General features: G+C 33.7%; 1 protein-coding gene across 3 annotated transcripts in view; it reads right to left on the bottom strand.

Moving 5' to 3' along the window:
* PIAS2 (protein inhibitor of activated STAT 2) overlaps nucleotides 1–18468 on the bottom strand; it is a 93077-nt gene that overhangs the window by 23676 nt on the left and 50933 nt on the right. For all 3 annotated transcript variants that reach the window (XM_044664890.1, XM_044664872.1, XM_044664880.1), the window contains exons 4-9: nucleotides 13383–13433; nucleotides 13180–13270; nucleotides 10741–10875; nucleotides 8310–8415; nucleotides 6612–6685; nucleotides 4405–4565 (exon numbers count right to left, since the gene is read on the bottom strand). In XM_044664890.1, the coding sequence (XP_044520825.1) occupies nucleotides 4405–4565; nucleotides 6612–6685; nucleotides 8310–8415; nucleotides 10741–10875; nucleotides 13180–13270; nucleotides 13383–13433 (618 nt within the window). The remainder of the gene's footprint in view (nucleotides 1–4404; nucleotides 4566–6611; nucleotides 6686–8309; nucleotides 8416–10740; nucleotides 10876–13179; nucleotides 13271–13382; nucleotides 13434–18468) is intronic.

The following is an 18468-nucleotide window of genomic DNA, read 5'->3' as shown; positions in this document are numbered from 1 at the left end:
GCTCTGAAGTACATCAAGTAAAGAGTAACAGTTCCTAAGAATTTTTTCTTGGAGAGGAATAGGGGAGGGGGTGAAGAATGGAAAAAAGAAAAGAGTATGGAAAGAAAGGCAGTCTAAACCTGAGACATGAGTGTTAAAGGAGAAGAATCAACAGAGAAGTGAGGTGAAGGATCACTAGGGGCCTTGAGCAGGTACAAACCCAGCTGGAGGTTGGAGTTGGTTGTCGTGAAAGAATGAGCAAACTCAGCTGGGAATGAACTTGCTTTAAGTTCAAATCCAAACCCAAAGGTTGAGTGCCCAGTGAACCTCACTGATAGTTGCTAGGCTCCTTTAAGATGTCAGGCAGCTGGCCCCTCCCTGCTGAGGAGACTGCCTCCAACTGGATAACGGCAGACCAGCAGGTGAATGTTAGAGCTTCCTGCCCACAGTAATGGTGTTTAGTTCAACCTTAACAGTTCAGAATTCTCTCCTTGTAGTTGTCCTCCTTAGCCTTTGGTGGTAAGAAATAACCACAGGATTCTCTGGTTGAAGGCTATGGGATTTATTGACAACTGGGGAAGGAACAAAGCAAAGGTAAGAGGGTTTGGTTTTTGCTAAACTGTTGGTATGGTTTGGCTGGCTGAAGCTGGCAACGGTCCTAAGGTCTTGGCAATCTGAGGGCTAAGCTGTCTCTGGTCAAGAAACTGATCAGATCTAGGGGCTAATGTAATTGATGTTGATAATAGATATTGTTAAGCTGGTGTGAAGATTGGTCCTAAAATCTAAGCTATCCTAATTTCTTACCCATGGTCTCCTCCCTCAACCCGGGGTCCCAGGGAAGGTCAGGGGTAAGAGAGTGATCAGGGTGAAGTCAGGGGAAAACAGAACCCAGGCTTGGGTTTCCAGGGACTTTTATACTCTCAGTTTAACTGCCAGTTGGCACCTGGCACATGGCACATGCCAGCATCAACAATCCATCCAGGGCAACTGACAGGATTGCCTAAGCCAAAATGTGGCAATGCTAAAACCTGCATTACAGAAGGTAATGAAGGACTATTGAGTTTCTGAATATGGACACATACATATGTGTGTGGATTTTCTTTCCCCAAAGGTAGTTTTTTTTTCCATTATAAATGAAGGCAGATAAGGATCTAAGGGAACTCATATATAGTATCAATTACACTGCACCATTCCAAGATGATGTATCTAAGAGTGTAATATGGGTGAAAAATAGCTACTGGGCTTATCCCAAATATGGCATAACTGGAGAGAGATCTAATGTCTAGGTGTGAAAAAAGTAATGGAGGGTGGAGATATTGTTTTTATATGCTGTTTGGTGCAACACAAATGTAGTATGTTCTGTGGTAAGGAGACCTCCAAAACCATTCTCCAAGAAGCCAACTGGATGCACTGATAGTTAAGGGTCCAAGCATCATAGCAGTCCCCATCAATATACTTGATGGTAACTAAGTGAATCTTGATTTTCTGTACCAGTAAATGCAATAACAGGGGAAAAGACTTGAAACTGCTAACAGCACATGGCAACAGGAAGCAACCACTTCAGTCAGCCTCCCAATTGCAGAATTGGAATAAATCATCTATCTTCCCTTGGACCAAAAGAAACTGTTCCCCAAGAAAAGAGGAAATCCTTAGGAATGTTATGACTGAGCACATTACATCTCAAGATAGTTTCCCCTTCTAGTCTATCAGTTACTAAAAGAATAGAGGTTCTTTACCCTATAAAAATGGCAATCTGCTCCTAAATACTCATCCTTTAAATACAAAAGAGTTTAATGATAAGTAAAAATATATAGTTGATTTCTCAAAATCTAAAACAAGACAAAATAAGCAGTCTCCATGAATGTCTGCCATATTCCCAAGATAACAGATGAAAGTAAAAACAATTCATCTGGGAAAAAGTAAAGATCTAGAATATTTTAGAAAAATAATGGGAATGAACTTTCAGACTTCAAACAATATGATAAAATACAGTTATCAAAAGCATTTGGTATTAGTTAAAAAATAGTAGATCAACAGAACAAGCCAGACAAAGAGAATAAGAAATAGTGGAATTCAGCAACCTAGTGTCTCATAAATCTGAAAACATTACTTCAGAATCCCAAACTGATAAGAAATGTTAGGAAAACCAGAAAGTAGTCTGACAGAAATAAGATTGAGACCAACATCTTACATTACGTTCTATAATAAAACTTAAAATGTGTGTGACCTGAAAATTAAAGCTCAATCATAAAAAAAAAAAAAAACAACTAAGAAAAACATCATATACTTTTCACAGCTATGGGCAGGAATTCTTAACAAAGAAAAGAGATGGGGGCAATTATAAAAGAAAAAACTGATAATTTTGATTTCATGAAAGTAATAAAACTAATTTATCTAAGAAAATATGTGAACAGAAAAAAATTTTATCAAATCTCTCAAATAAGAAACTGGTATCAAAAAATACATACACAACATATCATCTTCAGATTTTTTTTTTGAAGTTATTAATTGGGTCTTGCTGATTTGTTTTTTCTTTATCCCTTTTTTACCTTAAAAAAATATTTTGTATTACATAGAATGGCTCACTGGAAGAACAGTATAGGATACAGTAGAAATTTATGTCACAACAAAAGAGAGAAATAAAAAAATATTTTTAAAGAGATCATTGGTAATAATCAGTTGAATGATGAGATTGGAAGCCAGAATGCAAGGAGTTTAGCACCTGATTGACACTCTCCCTCCACTCCAACTCCTAGAATTATCAGTGGGCTACTTCAGCACAAATGCTAATGTCTATTTGATCATTTTATTCTTCCCAGTTCCTCAATTCATCAACTTCAAATGGCATACAACCTCACATTCACATACGGTTAATGCAGTGATGGGCAACCTTTTGAGTTCGGTGTGTCAAAATTCGCCAAAAAACTGAGCATAACTCGGGTGGTGTGTCACTTCGAGAAAAAAACCATAATTTCGTGATATTTAGTCTAAATAACAAAAATGTATAACTATTTAATAAACCAAAGTAGGTAAATTAATATAGGTAGAATTGTCATCTATAGCACAGAGTGTCTACACCACACTACAGCAAATGTTTCATCCTCGACATGCGGCCCCATACTTCTCTGTATGTGACTGCATGTCATCGAAAATGGCTATACATGTCAGTGCTGACGCATGCCATATATTTGCCATCACCGTGTTAATGACATTGTTATTTTCATCATTAATCACAAGTATTCTATTTGCATAAAAATCCTGAAATTCCTTCTTCCAATGCTAGGTTACTATCAAACCATCTCCTCTATACTTCATTCTTCCTAAAACCCTTCTTTATCGGTATTGTTACCTTCATTGCCTCCATCCCTCAGGATTGAACACCAATCCCTATCTTGATTCCTTACTTCCCAATCTTGACCCCATAGTTAACTAGTTCAATTCTATGTTGTTCTCAACTGTCAAATCCCTTGCTCACTTGGTCAACAAATCAAATCAGGATATCAATATCAATATTTAACTATCTAGAAAGATAATTAAAAGAACCTAACCAGAAAAATTCAGTTAGAGAAAGAAGACATTGATGCACGCTAGAAATTCTCACTCAGGTCACTGAATCTGACTCTCATTGTTACTGTTCAGATTAATTTATCCTGGGAAGAACAAAAAGTGATATGATCTAAATTTACACCAAAAAAAAGTATAGAAAGAATGAATATAGATAGTTAATAAACCCACAAAATAATACACTGTACCTCCTATAACCTGAAAAAAAAAAGTTAAGTTCAGGAAAAAAGTATATGTACTAATATTTAGCACAAAAATTTTATTTTCGTCACTGCCCCAAAATATGTACAGGCTGAAGATAGAAATAGGTTTAGATAAATGAATGCATGACAAAATTCTTATCAGGTGCTAAGAGAAACTAAAATGTTTTTGGAGACATATCTATTCTTCAAAGAAAAGTGTTTCAAAAGGTATTTATGACTTCCCAAACAACTTGACACTAAGTTTCAAGAGAGAATATTTGGTTGGATATGCTCTGTGTCCCAAGAAGTATATATAGCATTTCTGATATTTTATTTGTCAACAGTCACTCTCAATTCCTCAATTGCCATTTCAATACTTCTTTATTTAAGAGAACTGATAAAATTCAACCTTCTAGGGGCAGCAACATGGTTCAAGTACAGAGAAACAAAACTGCATACCTTACTCGTTCCAAATTATTAAAAGAAATAAATTAAAGTTTATTTGACATAAAAAAATGAAAAGAAAATGAAAAAATGAAAAAAAAATTTCTTAAATTATATCCGTGGATTACACACATTAGAGAAGGCTCTTTTTCACTAGACTTTTTCTGCCTTAGTCAATCAGTATATTGTGTACAAGAGGAAGTGTCATTAAAATAAAGGAAACAACTAAACTTACCCATCTAGTATTAGACTTTCATAGGCAGCCTTTTTGTCACAAACAGGACAAATCCAGGTAGGCTTCTTTTCATTCATTTGCAGGTAAAGAGCAGCATCAAAACATTGTAGATGTGTGCATGTCACAGCACGACATGGAATTGTCAGCCTCATTTTTCCTAGCTAAAGGGTAATATAAAATAGAAAGTATATTTCAGAAACAAATAGGAACACAGTTGTAAGAGAAATAAATATGTTAAGTAAAAGTCATGTTTTAGGAAGGAAATATACAACAAGATTTTGCCAAGTTTACCTACCATCCTTATAAAAGGCAACATGAATTTAATTACAATAAGCAAAATCAAAAATTATCTATACAAATTCTTCCATTTGGTAAGACATTTTGTGTAGGAGTCCAGGCATATATTAATCTTGATATTATTTTAGGGGTGCTCAAAAAGCTGACTTTTATGATTAGTTTCTATAACCTTAAGTTAAATTGAACCTTAACCTAGTCAAATTCCTAGCCCTTCCCTAAGGCTACACTCCCAGAAGACTGGCCAGTTATCACAGTGTCCTTGTTTTGCCAACCACAATCAATTAACATCTATATCAAACAAACTTAGATGCCTTAGGCCAGTGATTCCCAAAGTGGGCGCTACCACCCCCTGGTGGGTGCTTCAGCAATCCAGGGGAGTGGTGATGGCCACAGGGGCATTTATCTTTCCAATTAATTACTATTAAAATTTAAAAAATAATAATTTCCAGGGGGCTAAGTAATATTTTTTCTGGAAAGGGAGAAGTAGGCCAAAAAAGTTTGGGAACACAACTGCCTTAGGCCATATGAACTCTGGATCTGAGAGTTAGCAATATCTATAGTCTTAAGATCGGACAGTTTGTATCTCCTGATGATTACTTCATAATGTTAATTTATAAGACCATTTGTCTAATTATCATTTTCCCTTCCTCTATACTGTTTTATCCCCAATAAAAACACCAATATGTTGGCTAAGGGTTAAGCTCTTTACCATCAGAGCTCTTGACCACTGAAGTCTGACTATTTCATGTCGGAAATTTCTTTGACGATGTCTTTATTCTACCCCTCATGCTCTCCTTCCCTTAAAGCTTTAACTCTTAACTCACTTTTCTCTCAGTCCCTGGTTCCCCTTTCTGAGTGTCCTACCCACTAGGAACTTTTGTGAAGCTGCTGGTCAGCAACATATTTGGAATCATGCTAAAACCAAAATAACTAAACATTTCACAGACTAGTAGCATGCCTCTTAATACAGTGCTGTACAATTATTGAATGACCCTCTTATCTCCACCAATCATTTGGGACCTTTTGATTTTCCTTACTTCCTCTCTTAAAAAAACTACTTTTTCTATCTCATCTTCCTTATTCCTGCCCCCATTTCTCTAAGTGTCCAATGGCATTCATGGAAACGAGGGGTGCCACATTTAGCCCACTGTATGTGTGCCTCAAAGCTTTTAAAGTTACTGATAGCTTCATACTAGCTTTATATAATACACTGAAAAAATTAAAATTTTCTCTAATGTCTTATAAACACAAAATTTTGGGTGTTGCAGTGGCACAGAGTCAGGGGTGGGGCACCTGTCTAGAAGTGGATAGGGGCATGCCACGAGGTCCCTGAAAAATTTGAAAAGGTTCGCTATCACTGGCCTAGGCAATTAGGATTGATTGACTTGCCCAGACACGCTAGGAAGTGTCTGAGGTCAGATTTGAACCTAGGGCCTGTCATCTCCAGGCTTGGTTGGCTCTCTATCCACTGATCCACCTAGCTGCCCCAAGGTATTAAGATTTAAGATGCAGAAAAATGATATACATTTTGGGAGGCACAGGCAATGTACAAATTATTTTGCTTGACTGCAAATAGATAGCAAGTGTCTTCCTTTTTTCCCTCAATTGTAGGGATGAGAGGGAGAAAAACAAATGCTTATTGACAAATAAAAATAAATATTTTTAAATGGTATTAGGGAAAACAATGTTATGGTGGACTGAACTAAGATGACTGAGTCAGTTAGGAATACTTATATAGTTAAGATAGTCAAAATAGGGAGTCAGAACAGCCCAGAAAGCTGGGAGTTTTAGTTTTCTATCAGAAAGGGTTGAATATTATTATAGCACACAGCAACGTCTTAAAATGTGATTGTAATCACATGGTGAAATTTTTGGCTTCAATCTTTCCATAAAATAAAAGGTTCACTTACAGGACACATCAGTGATACCCGAAGACTGGTTGTAGCAATCTCACTGTCAGGATCTGCAGTGAGCTTCTCTTTAACTTGAAAAACACAAACAGAAACTAATGTTATCCCAGCACAGACTTATAACTAGAAACTTTCAAATATTGCCAAAAGGTAAAAAGAAAACTAAAAGAAATATTTGGTGTGTAACTTTTTATTAATGTCAATCACAACTGCAGTATTAGCTTTTTAAACTTCTTGGTTTCTTTAATATTGAAATTCAATTTCAATATTTTAATAGTTGAAATTCAAGTCCCTTAAAAAAAAATGAACAAGTAAGACTTTTAAAATGGGACATAGATCTCAGGCTATGAGACACACAATAGAAATGAGCAGACACTAGGAATTCTTTTCTTATATAAACGTGCCTGACAATGCATTTGCTATTTCCTTATGCTAAGTTAAAATTCCAAACTAGAATCCAAAGCTTACTAAATTTCTCAAAGTAGGAAGGGAAGAATGTAAACATGAAAATAATATAAAACTTAATTTTTAAAAAATGTTGTTTCCTAAAAATATTGTTACCTTTCTAGAAGTCAGTAAGGGAAACCATTCTCATTAAATGACATAATTCTCTCCAAAATAACCAAAGGATGCCAAATATAAACAATGTTTCCTTTTCTTCAACTTAGGTTCATAATTCATTGAAGCCCTATCTATTACTGCCCAAAACAGCTGGATCCCAGGCAATTAGGCAGAGAAGGAACGAACTGACACTTAGCTGTATGAACCTGGGCAAGTCACTTAAACCCCACTGCCTAGTCCTTATGGGCTCTTAAGCCTTCAAAATGATACTTAGTATTGATTCTAACACAGCCATTAAGTGTCTAAAAAAAAGAAAGATATATGAAAAATCCTCCTTCTTTAGAAGAGGAGAATAAATCTAACCTCTGAAACAACGTTCATTTCTAAACCCTGGGAATAATCTCCAACAACCTCCAAAGGAAAACTATAATTCAAATAACTGGCAGTATTAAAATGGCTACTTGAAAATAAAACACATTTTTGCGCATTATATTAAGTTATAACACTTGACTAATGGGAGAAGAAATTTTTCCTTCCTGATACTACTATATATATGAGTTAAACTAAAATTAGCTTTCAACAAAATAAGTGGCCAAAGACTAATTCCTAATTTTTTTGCTAATCAATCCTGATATTAGTGAGCAAGCATTATACCACTTAATATAGTTGCTGTGAAAGATGGATTCCTGCAATATCATCCTCACCTTTGCTGCACTACATAGGATTTAGCTATAAAAGAATTTAAGACACCATCTAGTCAAACCTCCTCATTTTAGAGATGAGGAAATCAAGTCCCAAAGAGATTCCAAGACTTAATAGTCACATACTAGCAAGTAACAGAGCTGGGATTTTTTTTTTTTTTAACTTTTACCTTCTGTCTTAGAATCAATATTGTGTATTGGTTCCAAGGCAGAAGAACAGTAAAGGCTAAGCAATGGGGATTAAGTAACTTGCCCAGCGTCGCATAACTAGGAAACCAATACAATTCTTCCTACTCTAAATTCAAATCTCTTTCTACCCCACTGCACTGACTCAGCAGCCCAAAAAGATTTCATTTTCATGGGACCTTTTGGGGTCTTAGGGGGAAAAAATTCCCCACAAATGTTTCATACATTTAGTTTCATATACTTCACTTACTTAGTGCTCTGGAATGATCAGGGTTTCGAATACCTTTCATTTTTAACCTCTGTAACAACATGGCTGATGTCAGCTGTCGTACAAGATATACAGACATGGAGTAATTCTACAAAAAAAGATAATCTTAGTTAAAGCTGAGAAAGAAAATTCTCACACATGTTCAAAATTATTTTCAATTAAACCAGGACAACTCAAGCAAAAAAAGGATAAAAATGAAGAGGAAAAAGAAAATATTCTCAGAGAAATTGAGATCAATACAATTACAGATATTTCATTTTCAATCGCTAACATAGCCATGAAAGACAATATGGTCTAAATGGAAGTTACTAATCCATACATAATGATCTTTAAATAAAATATCAATAATATCATATTTCAAAACAAAATCATTATACAAATTTTACAAATGATTTACTTTTGAAATATCATTTTACTACATTTTTATTTATTTTGTTAAATATTTCCCAATTACATTTTAATCTGATTCAGGCAGCATTCAGTAGTGCTATAGGCAGCATGCAGCCCCAGGTCTCATGTTTTGACACCTTGGGTCTACAGCATGGAAAGCCCAGAATTCTGACCAAGACTATCTGCTCCATGCTCTAAGTAACAATTAATCTTGATCTTGATCTTGGCTTCCTTATGAAGAATGAAGTAATAGACAATTTTCCTCCAGGAAAAAGAAGTAGCAATGGGGAATATAACTGAGCACCAAAAAATAACTTGGTATGACTTGATTACCCTGAGGTCTACAGAGAGAATTCTCACCTATTATAGGAGCTATGAAAAGATAACATGTAAATATGCATAAATGATAAAACAGACTAGCTTTTTCATTCAAAATCAATTTTCATACATACAAGTTGTCCCAAAAATTATATGCACTGAGGACATTCTGTATAATACATTAGATATGTATACACACATATTATTTACATAAAGAAAATCCAATGATATCATAAACAAATGGATAAATTTTGAATACAAAGACAGCAAGTAAGTTGTTACAAAGATCAAAAAAGACCATGCAATACTTTCCCAATTCTATTCCAGAACTATACAGTCTAGAACAGTGATGGGCAAACTTCGGCCTGGATCTGGCCTGAGGGGAATAGTTTGCCCATCACTGGTCTAGAATTAATTACTCAATCACCTACACATTTTTTTAAGTCTTCCAAAAAATTATTATTTTCTATACAGTTAGGGTTGGGTTTTTTCCCCAGAAATTATTATGTATTAACTGGTCATTTATAACATATTAATTTTATTACATATTTAAAGAGGAAAGCAAGGTGCTCATAATGCAGATTCGGTGCTTCATGGAAATGTATAATAATTGATATCAAAATCCGGAAGAAAAAAATCAATTATTTAAGTATACTTAATAGTTTAGGTCTTCCTTTAAAACAATCCTCTTTTCTCTGTTCTTTGTATCTTGAAATATTTGTGCTTGTTGATGAATGCTGAAGTTTACAATAATCAAAAAAAATTTCAATCTTATCTTTTGAGAAAATTGGTTCATTCATTCAACAAATTAATTTATAATTAGCATCTTGAAGACATGGTTTTACTTATATCAATAATCATGGTAAGGAGCAAGAAGAGTAATATGCAAAAGGAAATGAATGTAGAAGTTGAATATACAGTTCAAGAAGATAAATAAAATTCTAAAGTGAAAACCTAAAAATGAGTTTCAAGGAAATGAGGCAAGATTATAGTGCATGTTGAGGTAGTAAAGAATTACCACATCATTGGTCAGTTATCATCTATTTAAAAGAATAGTATTCTGGGCAAAAATTTACCTAAATGAAATCCTCTAATGCCATGTTTTTTTTTTCTATATTTAGGTACTCTAAAACAGTGATAAAACAAATATTTCTAGCCATCTTTTAATTGTGATTTAACACATTTGCAATGTTTCCCCGAAAAAAGAAGCAATTTATCTTTTTTAAATTTTGATACACTTCATAACAAAAAGTTCTCACAAAGGCTTTTAATTTACTGGGTTATCCTTTTTTTTTTTTTAAGTATAATTCTTAAAATTCTATTTCACCAAAGGAACATCAAAAGTGAATAATTTCTTCTCAGTAAAAACAGAATCATACACTCAAGAAGTATTGCCTCTAAGGACAGGAAAGTAAAATAATTAAAGTATGTGATAAATTCTTACACACACACACACACACACACACACACACACGTCTTTTCCTTTGATCACTGAGAGATCACTGACAAATTAATATATTGGTTATTGCTAGCCTGATTAATACATTTACTTTCTTATCCAGCAAATAACATTATGTTAACAAATAACTGATTTATTATTATTGTATTTCAAAGGATCTCAAATCCAAAAGTTTGAGAACTGCATCCCTATATCAATAAACTCATAAGTGTAGACAAAAATTAAACAATGGAAGAAAAATTTTACCTTTCCAATTTCAGAAGCCCAACAAATGGAAATCTGGTTTGGCACAGCAGAAGATAACCTAACTAGAGATGTAATATTCAAGGGGCGTCCCTGGCGTTTCTGTTCAATTCCATTTTTTGGAGGTGGTGCATAACCCTGCAATAATGAGAAAAATAAATTGAACTCTTGGGTGGAAGGGGGCGCCACAACCAGTAACCTGTCCTTATCATCTAAGAAAAATGAATGGATAAAATTTATAAATTCCCTTTTCAAAGAGAAATATAAATGGAGGAAAGGAAAGAAATTATATAGACTCTTTTCCCCCCCTTTCAATGTATTCTTCTTTCTCCATGGCCCTTGTCACAAAAGGAATTAACTGGTTTCAGGCTGAGAATGTAGTAGGAAATAAAGATATTTAAAGTGGGAAAAAATACAAAGAGCAGTAATTCATTATATGAAAATTTAAAAGGATCAAATTTTCCTTTGAGTACTGGCTATGAAATGCAAAACAGACAAAAAATCTATCAAATGAGGTCCATAAAATTTAGCAAGACACCAAAAAAGATTAATAGTAACTCTGAAGAAGGAAAATCTGGGGCTTCTCCCCCTTCCCCTCAAGCCCACCCAGGACATTTTAGCATTCAATATCCAGAAGGAGAATACCTTTGCTCTACTAGGTGCACCACTTCATTCAAATATTTCAAGCTATCTTTATCAAACTGCATTCACAAATCAAGATCTTAGCTTAACTTTGTGTAAGCTGCTGACAATGGTAAAGTCTAGGCAGCTAGATATTTAAGAAAAATTTTAAGTATAATCGGAAATAAAGGGCCTAAGTCCTTAATCTTATATTCACTTAAAGAAGCATTTTGAGGAGGGGGAGGGGTAACGTCACAGAAGAAGAATTGTTTTAAACTAACTTCTCTTCCTCTATGCACAAGTTTTATGGTTATGAAACCGGCACAACACCCTAATCACTGTCCAACATTCACCCTATTCCAAACTGCTGAGAGCATAGAAGAATGGTTCTAAAACTAAATGGTTCCCTCTCCTTGAACTTGACTTTCTGACAAGGATTGAGTAAACAAATCAGAAGAAGAAGGGTTTACTGCTATGAAGACTGGAGTCTCTAAAAATTAAATTTTTGTTGTCTTAATTTGGGTCACTCCAGCACATATCTGATAATAAGAACTCTACTCCTAAAGGAATAATTCCCTCCTATATCATCATTTTGTTCATTGTTGTTTTCATGGAACCAAAAAACGACACAGAATAGATAAGCCTATATATAGTCGGCTCCTCAGCAACTATGTGGTCAGCCAATAGGAGCGCCCATTCTTAATGCCTAAGAGGTATTTGAAGAAGAAATCTGCCAGTATATGTCAACTTTTACGGTAAAAGTTATCAAAGCCCATGGTCTGGCCACTAATAGTTGGGAAGAAGAACGTTTATCAAAGATGATAACGACAAGAGAAATGGAAAAAGAAATGAAAACCTAGATGTGGTATATAAGTAGCAACAAATACTTCTGAATTTAATGCACATACCAACTCCTCAATGAAAGCCTTCCTTGACAACCCACTAGTTACTTTAGAACTGATCTCATGATATTCTGAATTCCTTTTAAGTATTTACCATATTCTACTTTGTACTTTAAGTATGTAACCTTCTAGATTACAAACTCCTTGAAGAGAATAATGGTTTCTTCATTTTCAGTCTCTCTCCCAATGTTTCACGTGAATGAACCACAATATAGAGACTTGATGAATTTTTCTTAACTGAATAAATTATTTGGGTAAATAATACTAAACTTTTCTATATCATTTTCTTTCTTTAGAAGCAGGAAAAAAAAGATTTTTTTTATGTCACAGATGAATCATCTCCATTAAAAAAAAATGCGTCCATAAAAAACTTTTTTGGGGAGGAGGGGGAGAATCATATATAAATAAAATAGAATAGCATAATTATTTCCAAATACTATAAAAATAAAATGCCACACTGAGAGACAACTCAAGAGATAAAGATCTACTTGAAATAAAAATAGTACACAAACTAAAACAATGATTTTAAGTATTGAGATTTAGAAAAACCTGATTTAGGTAAAAGTATTATCTATACTTATATAACTGTTAATTTCTTCAAATGAGATTCACCTGGATTAAATTCAAGAAAAGTAACACAAATTAGAAGGTATAAATGCATGTAGTTACATTTGTAATGAAAATTTTTGAAGGAAAAACTTTAATATTAATAAGCTTTTTTTCATTCCATATGATCCTATGTTATTTCATTCATTGTCATCCAAATCAAATTTTCACAATCAATTTCTACTTAAATCTATTCCATAATTGTGGCACAATAGTCATATTTTCCATCTAATCACATGTATATATTTTAACAGGCATTACATAGATTTAAGAAACAAAGAAACACAATGTAAATCTGAATATTCCAACTTACTGGCAAAGGAAACAGCTTCCCATTTACTTTTATGCACAGACTATTGGGAAAATTATCCTCTTGAGGGCAGCTAGTCTCTGCTAGGCACAATCTGTAGTTAAAGAGAAATCATTATTTAAAAGTATAATCAAACAGTTAAAACAGGACATCAAAATTATGTTTTAAATAGCATAAAAATACTGATTTAACAATATCCAAATCACCTTAGCTGTACTTGGACAGTGTAATCTCTTCTACCACCTGGTAAAAAATCCCTGTTGGAAAGAAAAAACGTTGATTAAGGAAATACACTTGGTTTTTTCTTCAATATTTCTCATATTTAAAAAATTTTCAGTTAGCAAATTCCTCCAACAACATTTTCATTCTCTTTCACAGCCTCATTAGCCAAAATAAACCAAATCCACCCCACTATGGCCAAAGCATGTTCCTCTACTTAGAAATTTGATGACCCTTGTAGTATTATGAATTATAGCAGTTTATACAAGAACATTGTCACCAATATTCAAGAAAAGTACTTAACTTCATATTTTAACAATTTCTACCTAGCATTTCCAAAATAGCTATTTGTTCCACAGCATATGTGGCACTGTTAATACTAACCTTACAAAAGTGTTGCTGATCCATAGACAACTGTCAATATGACAACATGGATGAATCAAAATAAATCCATCACCACTGTTGGAAATTTCAAGTCCAAAGCAAAGATCCTATGGATGATTGGGCCAGCCTTCCATCTTATATTAAAATCATGTGGCCAAATAATGGAGTTTCTAAATGAAAGCCTGATGCAGCCTTAAATAATCATCACTCCTAGAAAATGAACCTCTTGAGCCATTACCACAGCTACCATTATTACTGACCTTTTTAATGACATAGAAAGAATGGTAGGTATGCTCAGAAATTTTAAGTACTCTCACTCTCTAATCCATCTAAGTGAGTCTTCTTAATACTTCATAAGTCCATAATTGTTCCTCCATTCATACTTTTACTCCTACTGTTTCCCTTGAAAATAATGCCTGTTGATTCAGTTATCTAAATATTCCCAATCCTTCAATACTCATCTCGAGCCAAAACTGTTAGCGTTCCTTTCCTGACCACTCACGACATTTTTTTCTTTATATTTTGATACCTCACACACTGAAGTATATGTCAAACATTTAAGACTTTATGTCACACTGTTTTGCATTGTTTTTTCTTTATGTGATATATTAATTCTTGTTTTTGCAACAATAATGGAAGTTCTAAGGGCAAGACAAGTAATGCATTTCAACTTTATCTTGAAGAGAACTCAGTATGCTCCTTTATCACAGAATAGGTGTTAAATACTTACTGAAAATGAATCAGGACAAAAAGCAAATTGTCACCAACTCTTCATATATGACACACATAATCAAGGAAGTAGCAAGCTTCATCACATCAATAAAACCAAGAACTTTATGAAACTTTTTTTTATAAAAATGATTTTTAAAAAAATATTCTGAGCAACAATGAAGATTATTGCTTCTATTATTTAATACTCAGGGCATTTTATTTCCATTTCAAGACAAGTCCAGAAGCATTCATTAATTAAGTGGTTAATGCTTGCTAGGTGCTATAGGTTACAAAGGAAGACAAAAAGTTCCTGTGATAAGGAGTTTGCTATCTAATAGAAAAAGGACACAATATGCAATGAACTGTATATAAACAAATTACAACCAAGAAAAATTGGAAATAATTTCAGAAAGAAGGCACTAACAATTAATCAAGAAGGAAATTTTCTTATAAAAGATGAGATTTTAAGCTAAGACTTCAACAAAGTCACCCAAGGTACTTTAATTTATACTTAGTCATTTCTTTGCCTTCTTGTCAAAAGTCGTAAGAGGTTACTGATATCTTAGACTAGGAAGTTCTTAACCTAGAGTCTATGCACTGCTTAAAAAATAAGCAAACTGATAAAATTATTTCAATATAATTGGTTTCCTTTGTTATGTACATTTTATGTTAGGCATTTAAAAATATTCTGGAAAAGGGTGCATAGTCAGTCACCAGACTGCTGAAGGGGTCCATGACACAAAAAAGATAAAATCCTTTCACTTAAGACATAGCTAAACATCCAAGTATATCAAATAAATACGATTGCATCTGAATATTCTGCTTATTCCTCAAAAGCTTTAGAAATATAAAACTTTCTCAGACCTGGATTAATTGATGTAATAAATAAGCAGCTGACTAATTTTAAAATATACCTAAAAATAGCCAAAAATATAGGATGTGAAAATCTTACCATCTGTCCTCATGTAGCAAAAAAGGATTGTGACCTATAAGAGACTCTCTATACCAGGCTCTCAAGGTTTCTGTGTTAAAAATATACATATGTCATAAATATTTTCAGTTGTTAAAAACTGAAATCCTAGAAGTTGCCCTTTCCCTAGGGAAGATTTCCTTTAGGATCCAAATGATTATAAATCCCTGAATGAGAAGAGTGGAAAAGTGAATTAGCCTGGAGGAAGATAGGCCCTCACCTTGATTAGGTGGGGTTTTGTGATAATGAAAGGAAGACTTGTAAAGACCTAAAAGAGTGCCTATTAGAAAAATGAAAGCATATGAGTTCATGATGAGGAACGGACAGAAGATGAGTGGATCTAGAATAACTGGAGTCCTAAATAACAGAACCTCTAGGGATCCTCTAACCCATAAAGATACCAAGAGGAAGCAGCTGGGTAGCTCAGTGGATTGCAAGTCAGGCCTAATCTGGCATCAGATACTCCCCAGATGTGTGACCCTGGACCAGACACTTAACCCCCATTGCCTAGCCACTCTTCTGCCTTGGAGCCAATTCACAGTTATAGACTCCAAGGCGGAAGGTAAGGGTTTAAAAAAAAAATTCACAGATAATACAAATACCTTTTTTTAGATATTAGCCTGAACATTTCCCTAACTAAAAAGCTTTAACTAAAGCAACTATGAAGACAGCCAGATGAACTAATTTTAGGTTCATCTAGGCCCTAAACTCTATATTAGGCTCTTGGTCCTGGACTCTTAGATAAACTAAGCAGAAGTGAAATAGCCTGTAAAAATGGGGGGGGGGGGGGGGGGGAAGGGGGAAAGAAAAGCTAAAGGTACCCAAAGATTATAAAACCTTTGGATGATGAAGATTTCCTTAGGTTGGTATAAATAAAATTGTAAACTTGCTAGGGAAACGTGAAAGATTTTTAAGGTTTAAGCAAACATTTTTATAGTTTTTCTTAAAAAATAAGACAAGTTCCCTTATCACCTAGATTAATGAAAAATCACTAAATTTCCCTATGTCTAGCCTCTCCTTCCTTTGACTTATTACACCCAGATTACTTCAACATATCAATAATTTTACTGTTGAATAAGATCCCCTCACAAAACTTATATGCCTTACACTAATGACTATCCTCAGAAACTTTCAATAACACAGAATAAAATACAAACCTCAAGTAAACAAGTATTTATCAAAGTCAAGGCAATGATGTGATACAAAGACAAAAATAATCACTGCAAACAAGGGGGTTTCATTTTATTTGTTTTAAGTCAGACATTCAAAGGTCTTCACATTCTCGTCTCAAATCTCTCCTACTTTTTCCCTTTACACAAACTGTCTATTTTAGTAGAAATGGCCAACAATCCTTGAAACAAACATGCTCAAAACTTACGCTCAGTTTCGCCTTCCTAAATGCTTCGCAGACTTATTTCTGCTTAGACAAGATTTTCCTCTAAAGCCCAAGTAAAATAATACCCTCTGTGAAAGCTTCTCAATCCTTCAAATGTCATAGTGTTCTCTACCTCTATTGAAAACCACAGCAGTTAATTTCTAGATTCCTTATTTGATATGAAAGCTTATATTCTTAGTTAAATTTTATACAAAAGTATACCAAATTCTCCACAAATAAATTGCCAGCAATCTTTGGGGAGTAAAAATTGTGTTGTATGGTACAAATTCAAATAAGTAATGATTCCTAAAGTCTGCATGTTAACTTAGAAAACCAAAAATTGACATTATCCATGTTACCTTGTGTTTTTTTTAATTTAGTTAGTGAGTTAAATATATCAAAATTACTTTATCTGGTTTGGGCCCCACTTCAAAAATTTTACTGGTCAAGAGTTTGGTACTTCTGCAATACAAGCCCAGTTCCTTGTATGGTTTTCCAAAGAGGAAAAAGAAAAGATGTGGGAAGGAAGGGGAATACTTTGAATATGAATTATCAGATTAACACCTGAATTACTAAATATGATGAAAAACTCAAAATCCTTAGGGGCAAATCACTTATCTTCACTAGGTCTCAGTGTTCTCATCTGTAAAATCAGTACATTGAAATAAACGACCTGTGAAGTCCCTTCCAATTCTAGTTCAATGGTCCTATGATATAAAATTTTATAGCCCCAATGTATTCTTTTCCTTATTCCATAAACTCAAAAGGTTATCCAAATAGAGAAAATTAATTTTAATGCTTTATAGCTAGTAAAGAGCCAAATTCTATCATAAGTTACCACCAGATGCAATCCCTCAAGAGAAAAACTAGCCATAGGCATTGTTCATTAACCTTTCCTGAGTTCCCTATTTTCAAAAAAGGTAGAAAATTAAATTCTTTGTGGAATCTGAAGAACACTTAAAAGTGATGTGAATGCTTTTTGAAAACATCTGAAATAATGGGAAAAAATACTTTCATATATATGCCCTAGTCTATACTTTTTTTTTAAGTTTTATATTATTGGAAAATTCATTTTACTGTCTTAAGCCTAGTAGAGAACCAAGTTTTTCTACATTTGTGCTATGAAACTACTCCTTTATTTGTAAAACAGGGGAAAGTTTTAAACTATTTAGTAGCTCGATTTTCTCATTCTAGGTCTTTAAAAAGACTGCAGACTATGTGAATCTATATAAATTTTGTATAAAGCAATATCAGGGACAATGTTTTAATTAAATAAACATAATGATTGTTCTACAGATTTCCTTTGCTCTCTTTTTTGTCCTTTAAACATATGCTTTTTGTAATGATCCACAGTTACTTTCAAGTCTGTACCTCACTTATTCTTTAGGCAATTTTGTTTAATCTCTCAAATGGTTTTCTTTATTGTATTTCTATTAACCAAATCACTGATCACTGACGTAAAAATTACAGCACTTTAATTACTGTGTCTTGGGCAAAAAAAAAGAAAATTGTTCTATTTACCAACACCTCCAAATATATTACATGCATACATAAGCTAGTTACATGGCTAACAAGGGAATTATAGTACACTATCTCTTAAAAAAAAAAACCCACAACCAATTAAACATATTTC

This window comes from Gracilinanus agilis, chromosome 1 (assembly GCF_016433145.1).
Source record: "Gracilinanus agilis isolate LMUSP501 chromosome 1, AgileGrace, whole genome shotgun sequence".
NCBI classification, from domain to species: Eukaryota; Metazoa; Chordata; class Mammalia; order Didelphimorphia; family Didelphidae; genus Gracilinanus; species Gracilinanus agilis.
Note: the sequence above shows the minus strand (reverse complement) of the source record. Positions and strands in the feature narration are given on the sequence as shown.